Raw genomic sequence first — 19,594 nt, 5'->3', positions numbered from 1 at the left:
ATAAGTCATAATTTCCAACAGCTTCACCAAAAGTTGGTTGAATGAATCCATCAATATGGATAGTAGTTTTCTGCATTTAAACTTAACAAGATTCTTACTGGCATATCACTGCAAGTGCAAGATAACTCATTATTCAGAATAATAATCTGCAACAGCACCCACAGATAGATGGCCTCTTCAGCAATTCTACCATGATGATCACCAAGCCTTCTAATTCACTAAATCAAGCTACTGAAGTTTTGGGAAACTTAAAGAACCATCAGAATATTTGGATAACAAAGAAATCAAATCCACTTTAATCATGTTCAAATTATATTGCTATACACAATAAAAAAAATATGCACAGTATTCCACCATCAAGAAGTGCATAATCAGTTACTGAGAAAACATCTTTGATATTAATATTCAAAAGATTAATCATTTCAAAATGGAACAAGATACCAAGATAGAACCACATGTATTTCATTTCTCTGTCATTTTATCTATTCACATAATAATTAATAGGTCTTCTACATCGCATAAGCACAGGTACAAGATATACTAAGCAAACTCATGAACAAAAGATTAGTATCCTGAACTTCAATATATATTATATACCAACATCTAAAGGATGTCCAAAAACAGTATAGTAGTAAGAATGCACGCAAGACATGCCACAGAAAGAGAGACCCAACATACAAGTTTAAGGAACAGAGACTTCAAGACCTTGCGACCATGCTACAAGAACGAGCCAATCGATATGTTATGCTGCCTCCGTCCAGTGTTGCCTCTCCATCAATAGGTTCAACCTCATACTTCTTTCTGCAGCCTGGACAACGGGCATCCTCCTCAAGAATTCTCTTGTGACAGAAAAGGCAGAGCCTGAAACCACATGCGCAGGGGCAAAAGCTTGAATCAGTGTAGTCTAAATCCTCAAAGCATATCGGACATGCTTTGGGGATCATCGCAACACTTTTACAGACCCATACTGAACCCCCGTCTAGATGGCGCTCGGACTTCAATGGAAAACTATACTGCTTGGCCAGATTAGGTAAGGTCTGGGGACGAAAAGCATCATCTGGCCTCCAAGCACAACAATTTATCAGGGCCCTCCGATTATCAGTTCTTCCACTCTCTGAATTAGCACTGGCTGTATGGATCCGAGGGATATTAATCTCTGAAATCATCTGGTCACTTGCATCCACCTGAGAACCAGACTCTGTAGAATGTTCGTGATTCTCGGAAGAAGGGGAATCTTTCTGCTTGTCGTCAGTGGCAGCCAATGCATCAGCAACGGCTTCCCAATCATCCAAGCAATCATCACCGCCAGCGTCCCCTTCATCTTCCTCGCTCATGTTCCCTGAACAAGAACCATTAGCACTACTACTGCTTCTGCTACTGCTACTTCCAGTGAAATTGGCCCCAGAATCATTGCTGCCCAAAACACTACTGGTAAGGCTGGTTGGGCTATTGGACTGTACGGAATCTGAGTCACTGTAATGATGCAGTGATGATCCATCTCCAAAAATCCCCTCCTCACTTCTCGTCTTAATCTCCAGTTCACCTATCGGCTGTCTCGTCCGATTTTCTAAATGCACAGATGCCCCAATGGATGCAATCACTCCACCATTGGCTTCCCCCTTATAATCACCCTTATTTTTCACTGGTAGAATAAACAACCGAAATCACCAAATCTAACCGAGTACAAGTACAACTAATTATTGCAATAGTTAATGGAAAATCAAAAATTTGAATATTGGCAAATAACATCCTAAAATAAAAGATCCATTTTTTGCATTCAGAAAAGTCAAAAAGAAAAAGGAAGTTAGCAAACCGTGAGAAAGCCACTGCTCACGACGAGCATCAAGCTTGCACTGCTTCAATTTCGCTGAGCGGTTTGCCTACAGTTTCCAATCAACAAAATAGCCGATCTCAGAAATTGCAGAAACAAATATTTGCCAAAAAATTCTACAGATGAAGAAAAATAAACATCTACAACTAACTAGCAATGAAGATTCGAAACTGGCGGATTTTTTACAAAACCAAAATTAAACGAAAATTGAAAAGAATGAAAATTCAAAGAAACGATAAAATACCGACCAAGAAAAAAAGAACAAATAGACACCGTCAAACAACATTCCCTCAAAAAGTTATGAATTTTCGTCACAAAAATTTCACCTAAAAAAACAGTTATCATCCTAATGTCCAATCCAATCAATCACGCAGATAACAAACATTTCCCAGACAAATCAAGACAAACAACAAGTAATGCGCACCCTCTTCTTCTTGGCGAAATCCCTAAGGTTGGATGAGGCGATGGAAGCGTTGGGGATCGAATCGGAAACCATGGCTGCGTCAGCTCGTTGGAGGATATGAAAAACCCTAAGCTGGTTGACCGGAGAAACGGATAGAGAGAGAAAGTGGTAGATATAGAGAGAGAATGTGGATAACGGCAACTGCTCTGCTTCGCTCCAACCCTTTCGTTTTTTCCTCTTCCACTCTTCAAACAAATAAGCGTGAGCTGCAAAACTGGAAAAGATGTGATACATAAATACTCTCCTTTGGACTATTTTGCCCTTTGTTTCCGACATATTTTCAATGTGAACAGTGTTGACGTGGTCGATAATTACTGCGTATCAGCGGGGTCTTTTCGTGATAGTACTATTTTTTTAAGTATGTTATCTGATTAAGAAATAATATTTTGTTAATGATAATTAATCTCCTATACTTTCTATGATAGTTTAATAAATTGTGGGCCTTGTCACCGAAAAAGATATTTTCTGTACGATTAACTAGTGAATTTTATTTTTCTCAAATCAATTAATATCTCAACTTTCAAAACTTAAATAATTCAATTCATATTTTAAAACAAATACAATTGGCTACTCTTTCATTATATATTTATATTGTTATCGTATTCTTTCGTTTTTACAAAGAATATATATTAATATCAAGCTATGATATTGATCTTTAACTACAGTATCCGTTGTCCGAATGATTAATTTGATTGATTAAACTCATTCAAACCTCGAATTCATCATCGCTGTAAATACATGTAGTAAAACTCAAATCGATTCGATTTACTTTGGAATTATACAAAATATCCCCAGATTTTGGCTTTGGGGAAATCTGTGATGTTTCGGAATTTCTACTATTCTTCATCAATTTTATTAAATTCTATCGATCTCTATTTCTGTTAAGAATAATGTTAATTCAAAGAGCAGTTTTTCAATTTGACTTCGATAGGTTTTAAAATTTTCTTGTCGTCTATCCATTTCAAGTTGATTTTCTCTACACATACAAATAGTCAAATACAACATTTTATGTTCATGGTAGAGGTGACAAATTTTTAACAATATAACTACTTATTGTCAACACATGAAATATGACACATTTTTATAAAAACTTTAAAACGTTGAGTAAAAAAAAGTTAAAAGTGATACATTTAATATTTATTAGTTATTACCAGTAAAAATTTCATGTGTTTTTGTTAATTTCATGTACTTAATTAAGGCTTAAGAGGAAAATAAATAGTCTAATATTATAAATATAAAAGTGTATTTGTAAAAAAGAGTAAAAGTCAATTAACCTATGAAGATCAAAAGGAGAGACTATAACTCAAAAAGGTCTTCAAAATCCCACGTGCAAATAGTAAGCTGTACACGTACTCCTACAGTCCTACTCCCGAAACTAACACTAATAAATTTAGTTTCAACAATTGAATGATAATTAAGTTTTTAGAAATCTATTAGACTATTTGAGCAATTAAGTCAACAATTAAAAACAATGAAAGTTTTGAGAGGGGTCAAGAGCTTTTTTTTTTACTCACGGTCCGATTAATCCTGCTCAATCGAGTTTACGAATTAAGGTCGAGAGTTTCTCGTGTGACATGATTTAGACCGGTGACTTTAAGATCACCACAATTTCGTGTTGTCAACTATGCTACAATCTAGTGACTGAGAGTATTTATTTTAATACTGTGTTAATATTTTTCTATCTAATTGCAAAATATAAACCCTGAAGAGAATAATTAATACTAGTAATAGTGTTATCATGGAATATCAACATTAAAGTATAAAAAAAGCATATATTTATGCATGACGTTATAGAGAGTTTTGATTTAACTGGTGTGCCCTTATTTCATAAGGGCCCAGTACCTTAATTGGGCCTACCCCCATTATATACGGAAAGAGAACATTACTGCTAAATATATCACGAAAAGCCCATTTTAGATAGTGTCCAATTACTGGAATCAATTTTCTAGTAGTAAACCTTGAATATAGTCCAATTACTGAAATTGTAATTATCTCGAAAAGACATCGGAGATAAAACAAATCGAGTTCGGAAATATGATTATACAATTAAAGCATTATTTGATTAAGCAAATAATATGATTAAGTTGGGAAATATGATTAAGCAAATTGAGTTGGGAAATACGAAAAGCATATCATATACTCCCTCCGTTCCATAGTAGTGGAGTCATTTTGCCATTTTGGTACGTTCCATAGTAGTGGAGTCATTTCCCTTTTTAGTAAAAGTTAACACATTTCTTCTCACTTACTTTACTCTCTCTTACTTTATTCTCTCTTCATCTCACTTACTTTACTCTCTCTTACTTTATTCTCTCTTCATCTCTCTACTTTCTTAATCTCCGTGCCGAAAAGAAATGTCTCCACTACTATGGAACGGAGGGAGTAATATAATATAATATGATTAAGCAATTAAAGCATTATTCGAAGTCAATTTCATGCTAGCTACCAATCTTTCAATTTGCTTTTCATCTTAGTTAAGTGATAGTCAAATTGTTGTGCAAGAATTTTTTGATAGAGAAGTACTTAACATATTTTGTAAGTGCATGAATTCCAAAACACAATATAGCGAAGTAAATACAAAACTCATACAAAATATTTCACATTTGTTTCATATTAATATGAAAAGTTTATGAAATTTATGTAAATTATAAAATAAAAGGTTTCATTTGTGTTTCAGTCTAGCGCATTCCGTTATTTTCGTTTGGATGTCATTAACTTTTTGTCGATGTGAAGTACAAAATGTTTCATAATTGTTTCATGTTGGTATAAAATGATTTATCATTGTTTCATATTGGTACAAAAAAAATCATCATTTTTTTATTTGTGTGCCACATAAGTAAAAAGTTCACACCTTTTAGACACATAAGATGGAATGTATTAAAATAAAACACGAATGAAATCTTTTGTATTATTTATATAAAGTTTAAACATTTTGTACTAATATGAAACAAATGTAAAACATTTTGTACGAGTGATATATTTGCCCAGAATAAAGTAGCAGTATATTACAAAGAATTCAACATAATTAGAGACCTCTTTATTATTGTTGGAATATTTTGATTTCTTAATTTTGCTAGACTTGGTGAACTAAAATGAAGACATACTCTCTTCGTTCCATAGTAATGGAAGCGTTTCTTTTCGGTACGAAGATTAAGAAAAATTGTGTCAGCTGAGTTAAGTAAAGTAAAAGGAGAATAAAGTGGAAAATGAAAAAGGTTGAGAGATGAAGAGAGAAGAGTAAGAGAGTTAAAGTAGGTGTGGAGAAATGTGTTGACTTTTACTAAAAAGAGAAATGACTCTATTACTATGAAACGTACTAAAATGGCAAAATGACTTAATTACTATGGAACGAGTGCAGTATTAGGAACGCTTTAGATGCGAGTACTCTCTTATGTCGATATATGTAGTAAGATATATTTGAGTGTGACATTTTATCCACCAATTATGCTGAATAGACGTGTCTCCTTACAATGAACCAAAATCCATAATTTGACGGTGCCCCCATTTATATGTGCAATTTTTCTTCCAAATTACTATGGGTATAGATTACAACGGTGTTTAAGTTTGTAAGCTCCAGCATATATATAAACCGTGTTTAAGTTCATAAATTTCTATGAATGTGGAAAGTAAATTTTGACTCCAACTAATGCTATCAAATAATTAAAATTTGTCTAAAATAAGAAAAATTATAGTAGTACAATGTTACTCCCATGTTATTTGTACGAAAAATATAGTTAATTAATGAGATCGGAATAGTACTCTTGTACCAAGTTGTAAATTGGCCTAGGTTGATAATCCTAGCCTAGTGAGTTTTACCCAGTGATATGATTTACCGAAAAACTAAAATAAGAATTATTTATGCATATAAAAAGTTGTCCAAAATTATACCCCCAAAAAAATTTGCATAACAAGAAAAAAAATCTAATTACATAGGCTTTTTTTGAGGTTAAGTTTATCACATTTATATACATTTTCTGTGATTATCAAATTGTTGAACAAGTTTATCCAATGTACATATTGACCATTATCCAAATCCCAATGCACATCTTGAGAAGTGATTACATATTTCTTCTTGATATGCTTGTTTGACCCAATAAATTTTAACTACAATAATTAAATTATTGTAATGGTCGAGGTCATATAATTATATATACCATCCGCTTTTGGTTTATTATTACTTTATTAGTAATATTCAACTTTAACTTTTTTTCTAATACAGTAATGTTTTAACTTTTTGCTGCATAAATACAGTCTTACAGCTTTAGTCGGGCCTCTCCTTTTCCATTTTCTTTATATACTACTCCCTCCGTCCCCAAAAATATACACTTTGAGTTCGACACGAATTTTAATACAAAATTAATAATGAAAGAAAGAGGTAGAAGAAAAAATAATTGAAATATTGGTAGTGGAGAATGAATCACACCTCATTATAGAGAAAAAAGTTTCTAAAATTAAAAAACGCATATTCTTGTGGGACGGACTAAAAAGGAAAGAGTACATATTCTTGTGAGACGGAGAGAATATATATTTTAAAATATGATATGCTTTTGTTCTAAAAATACAATAAAGTTCATAATCATATTATAATCGTAAAATAGTGGGAATTACCACAACAGTATGATTATCTTAGAATAAAAGATGGCCATCACAATCCCTTATGTTGTCTTAAAATAGATCTGAAAAAATCGTTTGAAATTAAGTGGTTGGTAAAATAGGTTGGAAGTGATTGAGCTGAGACTGATGGTCCAACTAAATTGCCAGCACAAACCGACATCAATTCCCGATTTCCCAACTAAACCAATTTTTAAGGAAATTAATATGATCAATCAAATAATATAAATATGTCGTGAATTCAAAACATGTTAGTACATCTGAATTTACAATTTACTAGTTTAGGCCGATCTCATTGTGGCCCATGACTTAAACTCGAGAATCGAACTTAGCTGCCCTATATATCCCGAGTCTCTTCGTGTGTTTGTCTAGGAAACGAGACGACCTTTCACGCTCTAATTTTTCCGGATGAAAGGTCGGTATGAGTTCATTCACTTTATACACAGTAGCTCTACAGTCTTTATTATCTCTCTTTATAACTACAAGATTTTCTACGTTCTTCTTCTAAGTATATACTACTACAATATATAGATAGATTTTATTTATTTTTTCTAAATGTTTGGATTAGTTCATAGTGATCGATAAACAAGGTGGATGTAATTTCCAATAAACTTAACATGATTAATTTCAGTATATAATGTAGGATTACCTTTTTCCATAATTAAGTAGAATTACGTTACAAACATCTTTTATATAAACTACAGTTTACGAAATGATAAACTCATTACTATAAAACATGATAATTCATCAAAAATTATGAATTTGCAAACAACGTAACATACTCCATTTTTAGTACTATTACTCTATATTTTATGGAATTTATTAAAGTAAGGATACGTACGTATAAGATGCGAGTGTATTCGAATTTGATTATTCAAAGCTCTCGAAATGGAAAAGATGTGCACGCGAAACTTAAGAAATCTCGAGTAGTTGTAGTTTAATTTGATTATGGCCAAAAGTCAAATTATAATTTATATAGAACCTATGTTTTGTAGTGTACGTGTGCAATTTTATTTTTATGTTAGATGCATGGCATGGCATGGTACGTAAAGTATGATGCTTAATTACGATAAATTTGTCGGCAAGACTCAATAAATAAATAAACTACTAGTATAATAATGATTATTGTTAAAATAGATCACATCTCCACGGATTTTAATAATTATGCAATCTAGTCTGAAATTAATGCAGGAATTTGTTTGTCGTTTGTAATTTCATGGAGTATATTATTGTGTAAAAATGTCACATCCCTACGATGCTCGATATTTTAATTTTTGTATTGTAAGGTTGGATTTTCATTTCAATAAACTATGTAAAGATATTAATTACATTGATATATTCATTATGAGGGCTATCCTAAGCAATTAAGTTGATACTTCAATTTCGTGCGGCGGAGATTAAGTTTAAATATCATTACTCTCAACCATACATGTACCACGCAAAACTAGTACTGTCGCATGTTGTAACAAAAAATAAATTTGTTTATTTATAATCGAATCCAATAACAAAGTGGCAACTGTCAATGCCTTTTATTGTAACGTAATGCTTTTTGAGAGGTTAATTGTAACATAATTAAATGTACATTAATTGATTATTGTCATGTTATCCCGTAATTTGCAATTCTTCGTTTTAAAGTGTCAATAAGATTAATTAACTTACGTTCCCCATCCATCATTATTGTCTCATTTTTCTTTTTTTTTCGTCTGCTAATAAATGTTCATTTCGCTTTTACTATAGTCGATAAGTAGACCCTACAACATTTTACTAACTTAATCCACTAAAACCAATTAATATATAAAAGTAAGTATCACATTCTACTAATTTTTTACCCACCTTTATTTTATAAAATCAAACAATTTTTTAAAATTCATGCCGGTCAAATATAAGATAATTAATTATACATTGAGGGAGTGCTATTTTCCACTTGGCTACCACTACAAAAAAAAGTCTATATTAGTGGCGGAAATATTCCGCCAGTACTCAGTAGTACTGGCAGAATAGTAGCGGATAATCCGCTGGAGAGTTTAGTGGCGGATTTTAATTTGTGCATTCCTGTAGCAGATCAATTCTGCCGCTGCAAATCATTTTTTCAATAAACTATATTGATATTATAAAATATAAATATTACTGGCGGAATTTCCGCTATATGCTTTAGTGGCAGATTATTTCCGCCACTGTTTTACAAATATGAATATGAATTAAATTAGGGCATAATTAGATTTACACATTCATTCAATTCATTGCGCGCCATAATTCTCCCTGCCGTTCCCGTCGCCGCTCCATCTTGCCGCCGTCGCCGCTGTTCGCCGCTCCAGCACCGTCGCCACTCCAGCCGCGCTCCGCCCCGTCGTCGCCGCTCCAGCCTCGCACCGCTCCGTCGTCGTCGCTCCAGCCCCGCTCCAGCCAAGGTCTCAGTCTTCTCCTTTCTTCTTTCAGTTTGTCGATTCTGTGTTTGTCGTATCCAACTGGTATTTATGTTCATAGGATTGTGGTGACCTAATTTAGGTTAGATTGAGTCTCTTGCTCAATCAATCGGATGGATTAATCTCAGTATAAGGTTTTCATTATGTAATTTCCTTTGGTCTGTTCGAAATCGAGCTTAATTATATTAATATTTGGACTTTGTGAGATGAAGTTGGTGGAGATTGTGTGTTGAGGTGAAGTTTGATGTTACTAATTGAATATTTTCTGCATCAACATGGCAGGAACATAGTTTATGGTGAGCGAAGTGTTGGAGCCTCATTTATTTCTTTTTTAGAAAACAAATGAGGGATGAACCTGAGAAAGTGACGCCTATGCTGACTTACTACATCTGGATGGATCGGTATACCAGGTGCCTCAGCTCTGCAACGTATTCTCTTCTCGAGTTGTTAGTTTTCCTCTACCTCTTATGATCTTCCAAGCTTCAAAAGTCACATGTATCGATGTCGTTCTTCCTCTACCTCTTATGATTTTCCAAGCTTCAAATAGGCACATGTATCTATGTCGTTCTTACAGCATCAGTATGTTTATCGCATCGTTGAATGATTTGGTAGTGGCCTTTGTTGCAAGCTCGCATGTTTTTGAGTTTATACAACCATATCATATCTTAGTCATTTATCTCTCTCTTTTGATTCTTTAGGATGCCATAATTTACCTTTGTTAAGCTTTACGTATTGCTTGTCTAATGAAGAGGTATTTTCTGCCAGGGGCGTGCACTGTACCATATATCGAAGGCATTCAATACTGCAACATCGAAGTTAGAGAAAATTGGATAAGGTATCTACCGATTTCAGTGCTTATGAATTACTCCTGATAAAGAATGTTGCAATGAAAAAAATTGCTGCAATAACTGCATCTTCAAACCAATCTGTTTTGTTCTTCCTTGCATAGTTGCATGATGCGAAAAAGGCACCCTAAGCATAACATGTTCTCCATTTCCACCAGGTATGATCATAAAGCAGGAGAACTGATAATTGGTAGAGAAAAGAGAGGAAATTTCTTAACGTGTAGATCCTTAGTTGAAAGCTCACAATGGGATTGTACCTTTCAGAGTGTTGCATTCATTTCTGCTTTTTCACTGAAACAGTTGATGCTGAAAATGAGAGTGCGAGCTCTGAATCTAAAGCTCCTATAGAGACCTTTAACTTCAAGGAACTTAAGCCTGTAGACCATATTCTTGCTTCAGTGCAACGCAAGGTAGACCACAATCTTGCTTTAGTGGTAAAATTGTAGTATCAATTTATTTCATGATATCAACATTTTTATGTTCTTTAACAAAGTTTTGAACTAGAGTAAAAGGAAAGCATCAGAGTGTAGCGCGGAGGATATGCAATTGGTGATCTTTCGGGCAACCTTATCTCTTGATCGTGTGTTTTCTTTTCTCCTATATCAAGTCAATTCGATGATGTAAAAATCTTTTCTTTCCTGTATGCTAGGCTCTTAACCATTTTCTTCTGTGATGCATATCAACTATAATTTATACTTCTTCGCAGCTGCCTCCTGCTCCCCCGCCACTACCTTTTCCGGAGGGTTATGCTCCTCCCAGTGCGGAGGGGGAGAAGAGCTTCGATACCCAGCAGGAGCAGATGGTGACTGTTGATCCGATCATCGATCAAGGCCCATCCAAGAGAATGAAAATATAACCATAGTTTTCCGTCTGTTCAGTTTGGAGGGCACGAGCAGCTAGCAAATCTTAAGAAACCAACCTTCTACTAAAGGTGAGTTGTTCAACTTCCAGCTGATATGTGGAATATTCGAATTATGTTTGATTTGCTTTACATTAAAGGTAAATGAATCTTGAATTCATCGGCGAAGGAATGTATATATGTTGTATTTCTTTTCCCATACAGTTGTGAATGCTGAAACTAGGCACCACCCTTTATCCATAATCTTGTCCAACAGTTTGTCCACACTTGAATAATTTAATAAACTCACATTAAGTAGGAGTGAGAGTTGCATACGTTTTTTTACTTTTAGTGTAGGAGGAGATTGTTACAAATGACTACTTATAATATAGCTGCTCAACCAATTCACTACACCTATGCATCCAATAAAGCTCTGTGTGATAGATATTAACTACATACTGTTATCATCTATGTCATGACTTAAGGGTACTTTTGTGTTGAATTTATTATTGTTATTGTTGTTGTTACTACTACTAACGCTAAAGATTTCTGTCCGTGTCTGTGCAAATATCACTTGCAAAAAGCTCTAGCTAATAAACATGCACTTGTTATTGTTGGCCAAAGAGTGGTTCCTGTGATAAGTTTAGGGACAAGTTTTATCAATCTTTATCTTTATTCTAAATGCTTATATGATCTGCACGTTGTAGTATTTTACTTTTCTTCAATTTCTGATGTGAACCAAGAAGATATGTTAGACCTATATATATTATGCATTGCAAACCTGAGACTCTGAACTTTTCTGGTTTCTTTATGACTCTTGTAGTTTCATGTATCAAAAGCTGGCTCAAGAGATGAACAAATCGATCAAAGATTTGGAAAGGAAAGAGACGGAGTTCATGAGACTGAGAAGGAACAAGATATGTGTAGATGCTAAATTTGCCAACAACAATCCCACTAGACATGAGACTGAGAATGAACATGAATCGTCATTTGTTATTAACTAATTATTAACTAAGTTTTAGAATTTGCACTCTCAATATTATTAAACTTTGGTGATATGAGTAATCAATGAGTATTTGAACATCTATTGTTAGTTTTACTATTAAAATTGTATTGATTTGTTGAAAAAATTATCGTAACTGGTTGGGTAAATAATAAAATAAATAAAATCAAAATCTGTATAAAATATAGTGGCAGATTCATTCTGCCACTAAACAGCATTATATGTAGTGGCGGAATATTTAGTGGCGGAATATTTCGTGGCGGAAACAAATCCGCCACTAATAATGGCTCTCTAAATCTGCCACTATTTTAAATATTTACTGGCAGAATTTCTGTGGCGAATTTTTTTCCGTGACTAATCCGCTAGTAAAGATTCTGTGGCGGAAAATTTTCCGCCACTGATTTTTAGCGGCGAGTTTTTTTGTCGCAGATCTATTCCGCCAGTGAATCCGCCACTAACTTGTTTACTGGCGGATATCATAGATTTAGTGGCGTATATTTCCGTCACTAAATCACGTTTTTTTTGTAGTGTACTGTATAGAATTATATACCTATTTACTGATATATGAATGCCGCGTAATTTTCTTATTCTAACATAAAAGTTCATTCTTCTTTCTTTCTTTTTTTCAATTTTTCTTGCATCATTGATGCTTGATCATCAAACAAACCTTAATCATCGTAGGGCATAATAACGTAGTTAAGATGCTAAAAAAAGCACAATTGTTTTTATTTACTATTTATTTAGCTGACAAGGAAGCACAATGATTAAAATTTTCCTTCAACTATACACTCCTGCATCTTGGATTCTTGATCGCCTTGCTACTTCTAAATTACTAGTACTACTCAATATAACTCACTATTTCAGTTTCCTACTTGTAGGGTCGATATTAAGAAATGCAGCTGATCATTCAAAGGCATTATTAAATTATAGGCTTTATAGACTATAATAAATTCCAAAAATCTATATATAAATTACTCTATGACTATATATAAATTATTAATTCAACCCTAAAAATTTATGTAGGGATCATAACAACTATTATGACGTGGTAGTTATTAGTTTATTGATATTAATTAGTAAAAGGTTGTGCTGTGTATTTATATACTACCCTCATTAGTAGACAGATTAATCAATCCTTCGTGAATGCAGATTTTAAGTTTGGTCGGATAAATAATGATGCCTGATGATAGACCCAATATTATCTCTAATCATAATTTGTTAAACGGTTGACTTAAGCCACGAATCCTAGGTCAGTACGTGGTGTATAAATAAATAAATATACATATAGCACTTTATTTTGGGGTGAATGATGCTTCTTACTCCCTATTTAATAAACTATCTTCACATTTCCTAATTTAGTCCAAGAATCCAAAAGAGTTTATTTACAGAAACACCAAAATTGCTAAATTGAGTTATTTTTCCTTAATTAAGAGTCGCCTGTGAAATAAAATATGCTTTTACTACATAATGAAAGGCAATGGTTGGAATCACAGAAAAGCAAATCTAACTTGACTAATAATTTAATATGGTAATTATGTATGATTTGGGCAAATTTCTAAATGTGTTTCATCTCCTGTTTCAGAATAGTAAGACGAATGATGTGACCATATTGTTTATTGTGAATATTCCTGTCAGAATAATTCTTGAAATAAATAATTATGCATTGATAAATAATTTGACATATTTTATGTACATTCATTAAAAAATAAAATTATCTGTACTAGCAACAACCCCAAGACTATTCACCTAATTTACATTTGTTTCGTTCAAGCCAACAATCATACGTAAAACAGATCAACCACTCTCCTATCGTGCATGGACTTCCTTTTGTAACTTTATTTTTATGCTTTTATTATAACCTATTATTGTTAATAGTGTTATTTTTATTATTTGATTTACATCAATTTAGTACATTAGGAAAAAAATAATCCAAAATTACATTAAAACAACAATAAGACAAAGGAAAAGAAACAAAAAAAAACAATTTCACTAGAAAAGCAAACTATCCAAAGTCCAAACATATAATAGTGTGCTTTAACTGATATCTCATTTTCTCATAGGAGTATTACAAAATTTTGTTTATATTTTTATTTTTAATTAAATTAGAAAAATGATGCTAAGGCTAATTACTATACTATACCCCGCACCGTTATATTAATCCCAAAGGAGAAATTGAAAAATAAAAAGTAGATCTAGAATCAACTACCTCTCATTCATCTCCTCCAACTAGAACCACCGCGATGCCGCTGAGGATACCGCCGGCGCCTCCGCCACCGCCGCAAACTTAAATTCTCCCCTCAGCTCACATTTCTCCAGCTGTTTATCCACAATGTCAGCCTCCAATTCCGCGAAGCAAGCCAAGGCACGTGACCTAAAGCACCGCGTGCTCACGTGCCTTCACAAGCTCTCTGATCGGGATACGCACTCTGCCGCGGCGTCGGAGCTCGAATCGATCGCCAGAAATCTCACCGCCGACGCGCTCCCCTCCTTCATCTCCTCCGTCACCGCCACCGACGCCTCCGACAAGTCGCTCGTCCGCCGCCAGTGCCTCAGGCTGGTCTCGATCCTCTCCGATCACCACGGTAACTCGCTCTCCCCGTACCTCTCGAAAATCCTCTCCGCCGTCGTCCGCCGCCTCCGCGACACCGACTCCTCGGTCCGCGCCGCCTGCGTCGCCGCGTCTCTATCCCTATCGTCTCACGTCACTTCCCCTCCGTTCGCGTCCATGATAAAGCCCTTCGTTGAATCGTTGTTCACGGAGCAGGATTCCAATGCTCAGACCGGCGCCGCGTTGTGTTTCGCGGCGGTGATCGAAGGATCGAGGAATCCGGACGCCGCGAGCTTGAGGAGGTTGCTCCCGAGGATCGAGAAGCTGGCAAAGAGTGACAGTTTCAAGGCGAAGCCGGCGCTTCTGGCGATGGTGGGGAGTTTGGTGGCGGTGGAGGGAGTGCTGCGTGGTGGCGGGAGGAATGTGGTTTGGAATTCGCTTAAATTGTTGGTGGATTTCCTAAGCAGTGATGACTGGGCCGCGAGGAAGGCCGCTGCAGAGGCGTTGGTGAAGATCGCAGCCTTGGGGAAGGAATCACTTTCTGAGTATAAGGCGTCGTGCTTGAAGACTTTTGAGGCTAAGAGATTTGATAAGGTCTGCTTCTTTATGAATTTTTTATAATCTTAAGCTCTTTCAGGCGATTTGCTTCGATGCCTAATTGCATAGCGTTTCAGACATTTTGTTGTTACGGAGTATTTTAGATTTGTGTGTGTGTGTGTGTGTGTGTTGAATATTTGATGAGTATGGGTTGATCTGATCAGGTGAAGGCTGCAAGGGAGACGATGAATCAGATGATTGAAGCTTGGAAGGAAATTCCAGATCTGCCTGAGGAGTTCTCGCCGCCACCAGAATCCGAAGCGTCTTCTAAACGTAGGATACATGATTTCCTTATGCTGTTTACAAGTTACTGTTATCGTTTCTTCTTCATTCTTTCAGATTTTTGTGCTCGAAATTAGTAGTTCATTACTTTCCATATATAATGGATTACAGTGATTTGATTATGGATTATGTGTGATGAGCTGCTTTTTGTGTTGATTGTGCTTTTTCAAACTCTTATGCATTTGTGAACTGTGATGTTGGTTTGTGTTTTGCTTTTGTTGTTTTCTTTCACTATTTTGTACTCCATTTGATTCCTTCCGCAAGCTTCCAATATCAATATTGATACTTACATATTCTCATTACATTTAGACTTATTGATTCTGCTTCTAGTTCGTGGAATTGATATTTGGTTGATCTGTGCTATAGCTTAGGTGTTTAGGCTGATTAGAGGTATACTTTGTTAGGAATTGATGGCATTGTATATATATGACTACATTTAAATTTGTTCATGTTTGGTAAAGATTCTTGTGTAATCATGCTTCTTTTCCTAGAAAAATCACTTGACTTCTTTGTTTTACGCATTCAGAAAAAGCCAGTGATGGCTGTTACCCTCCTGTCCCCCAGACTTCCTGCTCTGTTGGGTCTAACACTCTTTTACCAAGGAGAAGAAGCCCATTGGACAATCCAGCCACCAGGATGCCATATGCTGATGGTTCTCCAGCTTTGACTGTGCGGAAAAGAAGTCCTCTTGGTTCAAATACAAAGAAAACAGGCCCGGCAATGTTCCAGAAGTTAGATCGGAAGAAGCCCTCTGACATGACAGTTGAAATTGTCACTCCTGCCGGTTGTTACGGTGTGGAACTATCCGACGGTAAAGGTGGACATGCTATGGAAATCAGTGAGGGAGAGAAGAAAGTGTTTGAAAAGTCAGGAATTAAACGTGCCCTTTTCAAAGAGAACAATGGGAAGCATAAGCTTGGGATCTTTAGAGGTGGCTCGCGTGTTGTTCCATGTGGTGACACCAGCGTTGTTGTTAGTAATGAAACAGGAGATATCTGCAGGAACCAGAGAGACAGTGATGACTTATCTTTGATATGTAACCAACTTCTTCAGATTGAAAGTCAGCAATCCAATTTGATGGACATGCTTCAGGTACTCAACTTTCTTCTACTCGTATTCCTTAAAACATTTTTTCGTTCAGCTATTGAACACATTTTTAAAATAGTAGAAATTACATTGCCAATCAAGTGGTGATGTCTCCTGATACAGTAAATATCTGACATTACTTCCTTGTACGAAATCTAGAAATTTATCGGAAGCTCGCAGAAGGGAATGGAATCCCTTGAGGCACGTGTACATGGTCTGGAGCTTGCACTGGATGAAATTTCGTTCGATCTAGCTGTCTCAACCGGAAGGATGTCTACTACAGGAGCTATGTGCTGCAAGCTACCTGGTACTGACTTCTTGAGCTCAAAGCTGTGGAGAAAAACGGGATCTCGTATTTTTACTCCTCGATTACCTGCCGCTTCTAGTGGAAACCCATCATTGTTTGGAAATGGTGAAGTGTTTCCCATGGAAAACCGAAGGTTTCTCCAAGGTCGCCATGCGCTAGTAATGAACCCACTGGCCAAAATTCCTAGTGGCTCCCAAGGATTTCCTGAAGTTTCCTCAAGTAGAGCTGTATATAATAGTACTGCTTGATGTGTCACGTGTGCCATCCATATGCCCGGGCTACTCGAGGTATCCTCTCTCATCTATAGCTATCATCTCTGACTCTTTCATGTCTTTTAACATCCACTTAGGCAGTGGTTGCTTTGGTGATAGCTTAGGTTCAAATAAATAGGCTAAATCTAGTCCATACTTTGATAGATGAAACAATTTTGAGTTTGGTGTTTGATGGCTTGATAGACTCTTGATCGCTTGTGCTTTCTAGTGCAGGTAACGCCCAAATAGAGATTAAGCTGCTCCATACAAATGAATTAGCCTACTATAGCTCATTTTGAAGGATACTAATACTCTTGATACCCACGTGTGTATACAATTTCCTCAGTAAAACAAGGATGAACAGCCTCGTCTCTGGACGAGCATACGAGCTCCCAGAGTCGCAGAAGAACAAAGACTGTCCTCCCAGCAGGTGCGGTCGATGTGTCCATCATCAGATGGACTAAATCATGGTCATGCTATGCTCGAGCAAAAAGCTTGTGCTTCAATATTTTTCTTTATAGTAGTGAGAAAATGTTGTCATTCTTTATTGACTCGGAATGATGGCGAATTGAATGATATGATGAGGGCAGACCGCTTTGTAATGTCTCTTTTTTTTATGCCTATGGACCACTTTCTAAGAACCTTGATTGTGTAATTCTATAGTACACTTCTCGTGCATCAAAAGCATCTCTCGTAGGACCCTAATGTTTGAGTACTAATATTAAAGTACTTAAAAAGTAAGAAAAGAACAATTAAATAACTTTGACAAGTTTTTTTTTATGAAATCAATTTTCATTTACTTTATAACTAACTTGAATTTCCACATATATAGTATATTTTTGAATTATGGCCCGTATTCTAGATTCCCGTCCAATTTAATGACAAATTGTAAAGATAATGGACTGCAAATACTCTCCAAACTAATTTTCTCATACATCTGAATGCACAGTACATCTACCTCAATAAAATCCTCAAACCAATAAGCTCTATATCCATTCCAGTCCATATTGATGATGGTTCTCTCATCTTGCCTATTTATGTGTGGAAATCCGATTTTCTTTCCGGCCCACATTTGCAAGGGCGTGTTAAATGGTTCTCTTATAAAGTATATCTTGTCTTGTCTATCCATATACGGAAGTCCGATATTCATTCCGTCCAATAGTGACAAGGTGATGATACTCTCCCATATACTATATAAAAGTGGATAAGAATGAGTGGCTCGTTTATAATATCTTTTAAATCCTAATTAAATATAATTGAAGTGATTGAACCGTGCATCCAATCCAAGTGTAACTCCAACATAAAATAACAGCATAGAAATATTAGTGATCTTTAAAGCCGTTTACAATAAGCAATAATGGAAGTAGGCTGTTCAGCCCAACTAGGCATATATTACAGGTTTACGAGATACTAGCAACCAAAATTCACCTGTTTTTTGGTGTAACAAAGAACATTGAAAAAAATAATATTTTAGTAAACTTCCACACATTCCTTGTAATAAATCAAAAGAAAAAGAAAGATCCATGTGTTTCATCTGCATAAAATTTGTCTACCTGATTCAATCAAACCATGGATAGTTGGAATCAAATTCAACCAGCTAGACATAGCAGAAAGGAACATTATTGCAAGACTTCGGCTTCAATGGTTAGGCAGAGGCTATGATCAATTTGGGTTTTGATCAGTCTTCTGCAAAATTCCCTCATTTCCTGCCTTCTGCAAAAGGAAAGCATTGGTCATTGACAGCACACGACCCAATATAGCAAAACCAACTATGGTGAAATAATATGGCTGGATTAAGAAAGCATCAGAGATTTCTCCTTCTGATATTGTAAATGTAAACATATTAAAATAACATCAGAATGATGACTGGGGAAGTAATGAAAAACTGACTAATTGGCCTTCAGAATGCAACTAGTATATGCAAAAGTTAATCTACAAGCAGTGAAGTGTGAACACAATGGTTCAATGCCCAGTGAACAGTCAGTAGCTACATACATTAACTAAATCTGATAAAGACTATCAGAATTAAATCTGGATGAAAAGTTTACACCTTCAACACCATTTATCAATTATAAAGGCTCTTAGGCTCAATATGGAGAGCAAATAAGCACCAGAATTCCCACAGTCATTCTCACATCTCGTCCTGTTTCTCTTCTCAGCTGGGAAGTCTCCCTTGGAGATAGTTCTCTATACACTATTTCGCCACATTCCAATTATTATTTCAAGCAGTATTTTCCATTGCATTTTGGTAAATGACAAAATTACAAGTATCCACTGGAATTCTCTTGTTCTTGTGAGAAACTGGTAGCCAAATGCCTAACTATTAGTTCTACTATAAATTATGTTCACATAGGGTTCAAGTAGTCAAGATCACCGGAATGGATCGTAAAAACCCCGTACACCAAAAACACTGATTCCAGATCAAATATTTTCACAAAGATGACTATTAGAGGAGTACTACATGGTTCAAGAGTGACTCAGTGACCAGCTAGTCAGAAAAATTACTCTGCTT

The 19,594-nt window shown here is 35.5% G+C and overlaps 2 protein-coding genes and 1 pseudogene across 4 annotated transcripts; 2 read left to right on the top strand and 1 right to left on the bottom strand.

Annotated features, from left to right (window-relative positions):
* Positions 1–446: 446 nt before the first annotated feature.
* LOC121752999 lies at positions 447–2,482 on the bottom strand. Its single transcript, XM_042148126.1, has 3 exons — positions 2,256–2,482; positions 1,814–1,880; positions 447–1,642 (listed from the first exon to the last, which is right to left on the bottom strand). Exons 1-3 carry the CDS (start codon positions 2,325–2,327, stop codon positions 699–701), a joined length of 1,083 nt encoding a protein of 360 aa, XP_042004060.1. The 5' UTR covers positions 2,328–2,482; the 3' UTR covers positions 447–698.
* Positions 2,483–9,600: 7,118 nt separating this feature from the next.
* Positions 9,601–12,073, top strand: LOC121752570 (annotated as a pseudogene).
* Positions 12,074–14,182: 2,109 nt separating this feature from the next.
* On the top strand, positions 14,183–17,766 carry LOC121750749 (TORTIFOLIA1-like protein 4). Of its 3 annotated transcripts, XM_042145356.1 has the most exons (6): positions 14,183–15,153; positions 15,321–15,429; positions 15,965–16,530; positions 16,684–17,118; positions 17,312–17,316; positions 17,429–17,766. In XM_042145356.1, exons 1-4 carry the CDS (start codon positions 14,341–14,343, stop codon positions 17,077–17,079), a joined length of 1,884 nt encoding a protein of 627 aa, XP_042001290.1. In that variant the 5' UTR covers positions 14,183–14,340; the 3' UTR covers positions 17,080–17,118; positions 17,312–17,316; positions 17,429–17,766. The 3 variants fall into 3 exon arrangements, with proteins under 3 accessions (XP_042001290.1, XP_042001288.1, XP_042001287.1); XM_042145354.1 differs by lacking the exon at positions 17,312–17,316 and having other exon boundaries at positions 17,317–17,766; XM_042145353.1 differs by having other exon boundaries at positions 17,312–17,766.
* The last annotated feature ends 1,828 nt before the right edge of the window (positions 17,767–19,594 follow it).

Source organism: Salvia splendens, chromosome 10, assembly GCF_004379255.2.
Source record: "Salvia splendens isolate huo1 chromosome 10, SspV2, whole genome shotgun sequence".
Classification (NCBI taxonomy): domain Eukaryota; kingdom Viridiplantae; phylum Streptophyta; class Magnoliopsida; order Lamiales; family Lamiaceae; genus Salvia; species Salvia splendens.
This window is presented reverse-complemented; position numbering and strand designations above follow the sequence as displayed.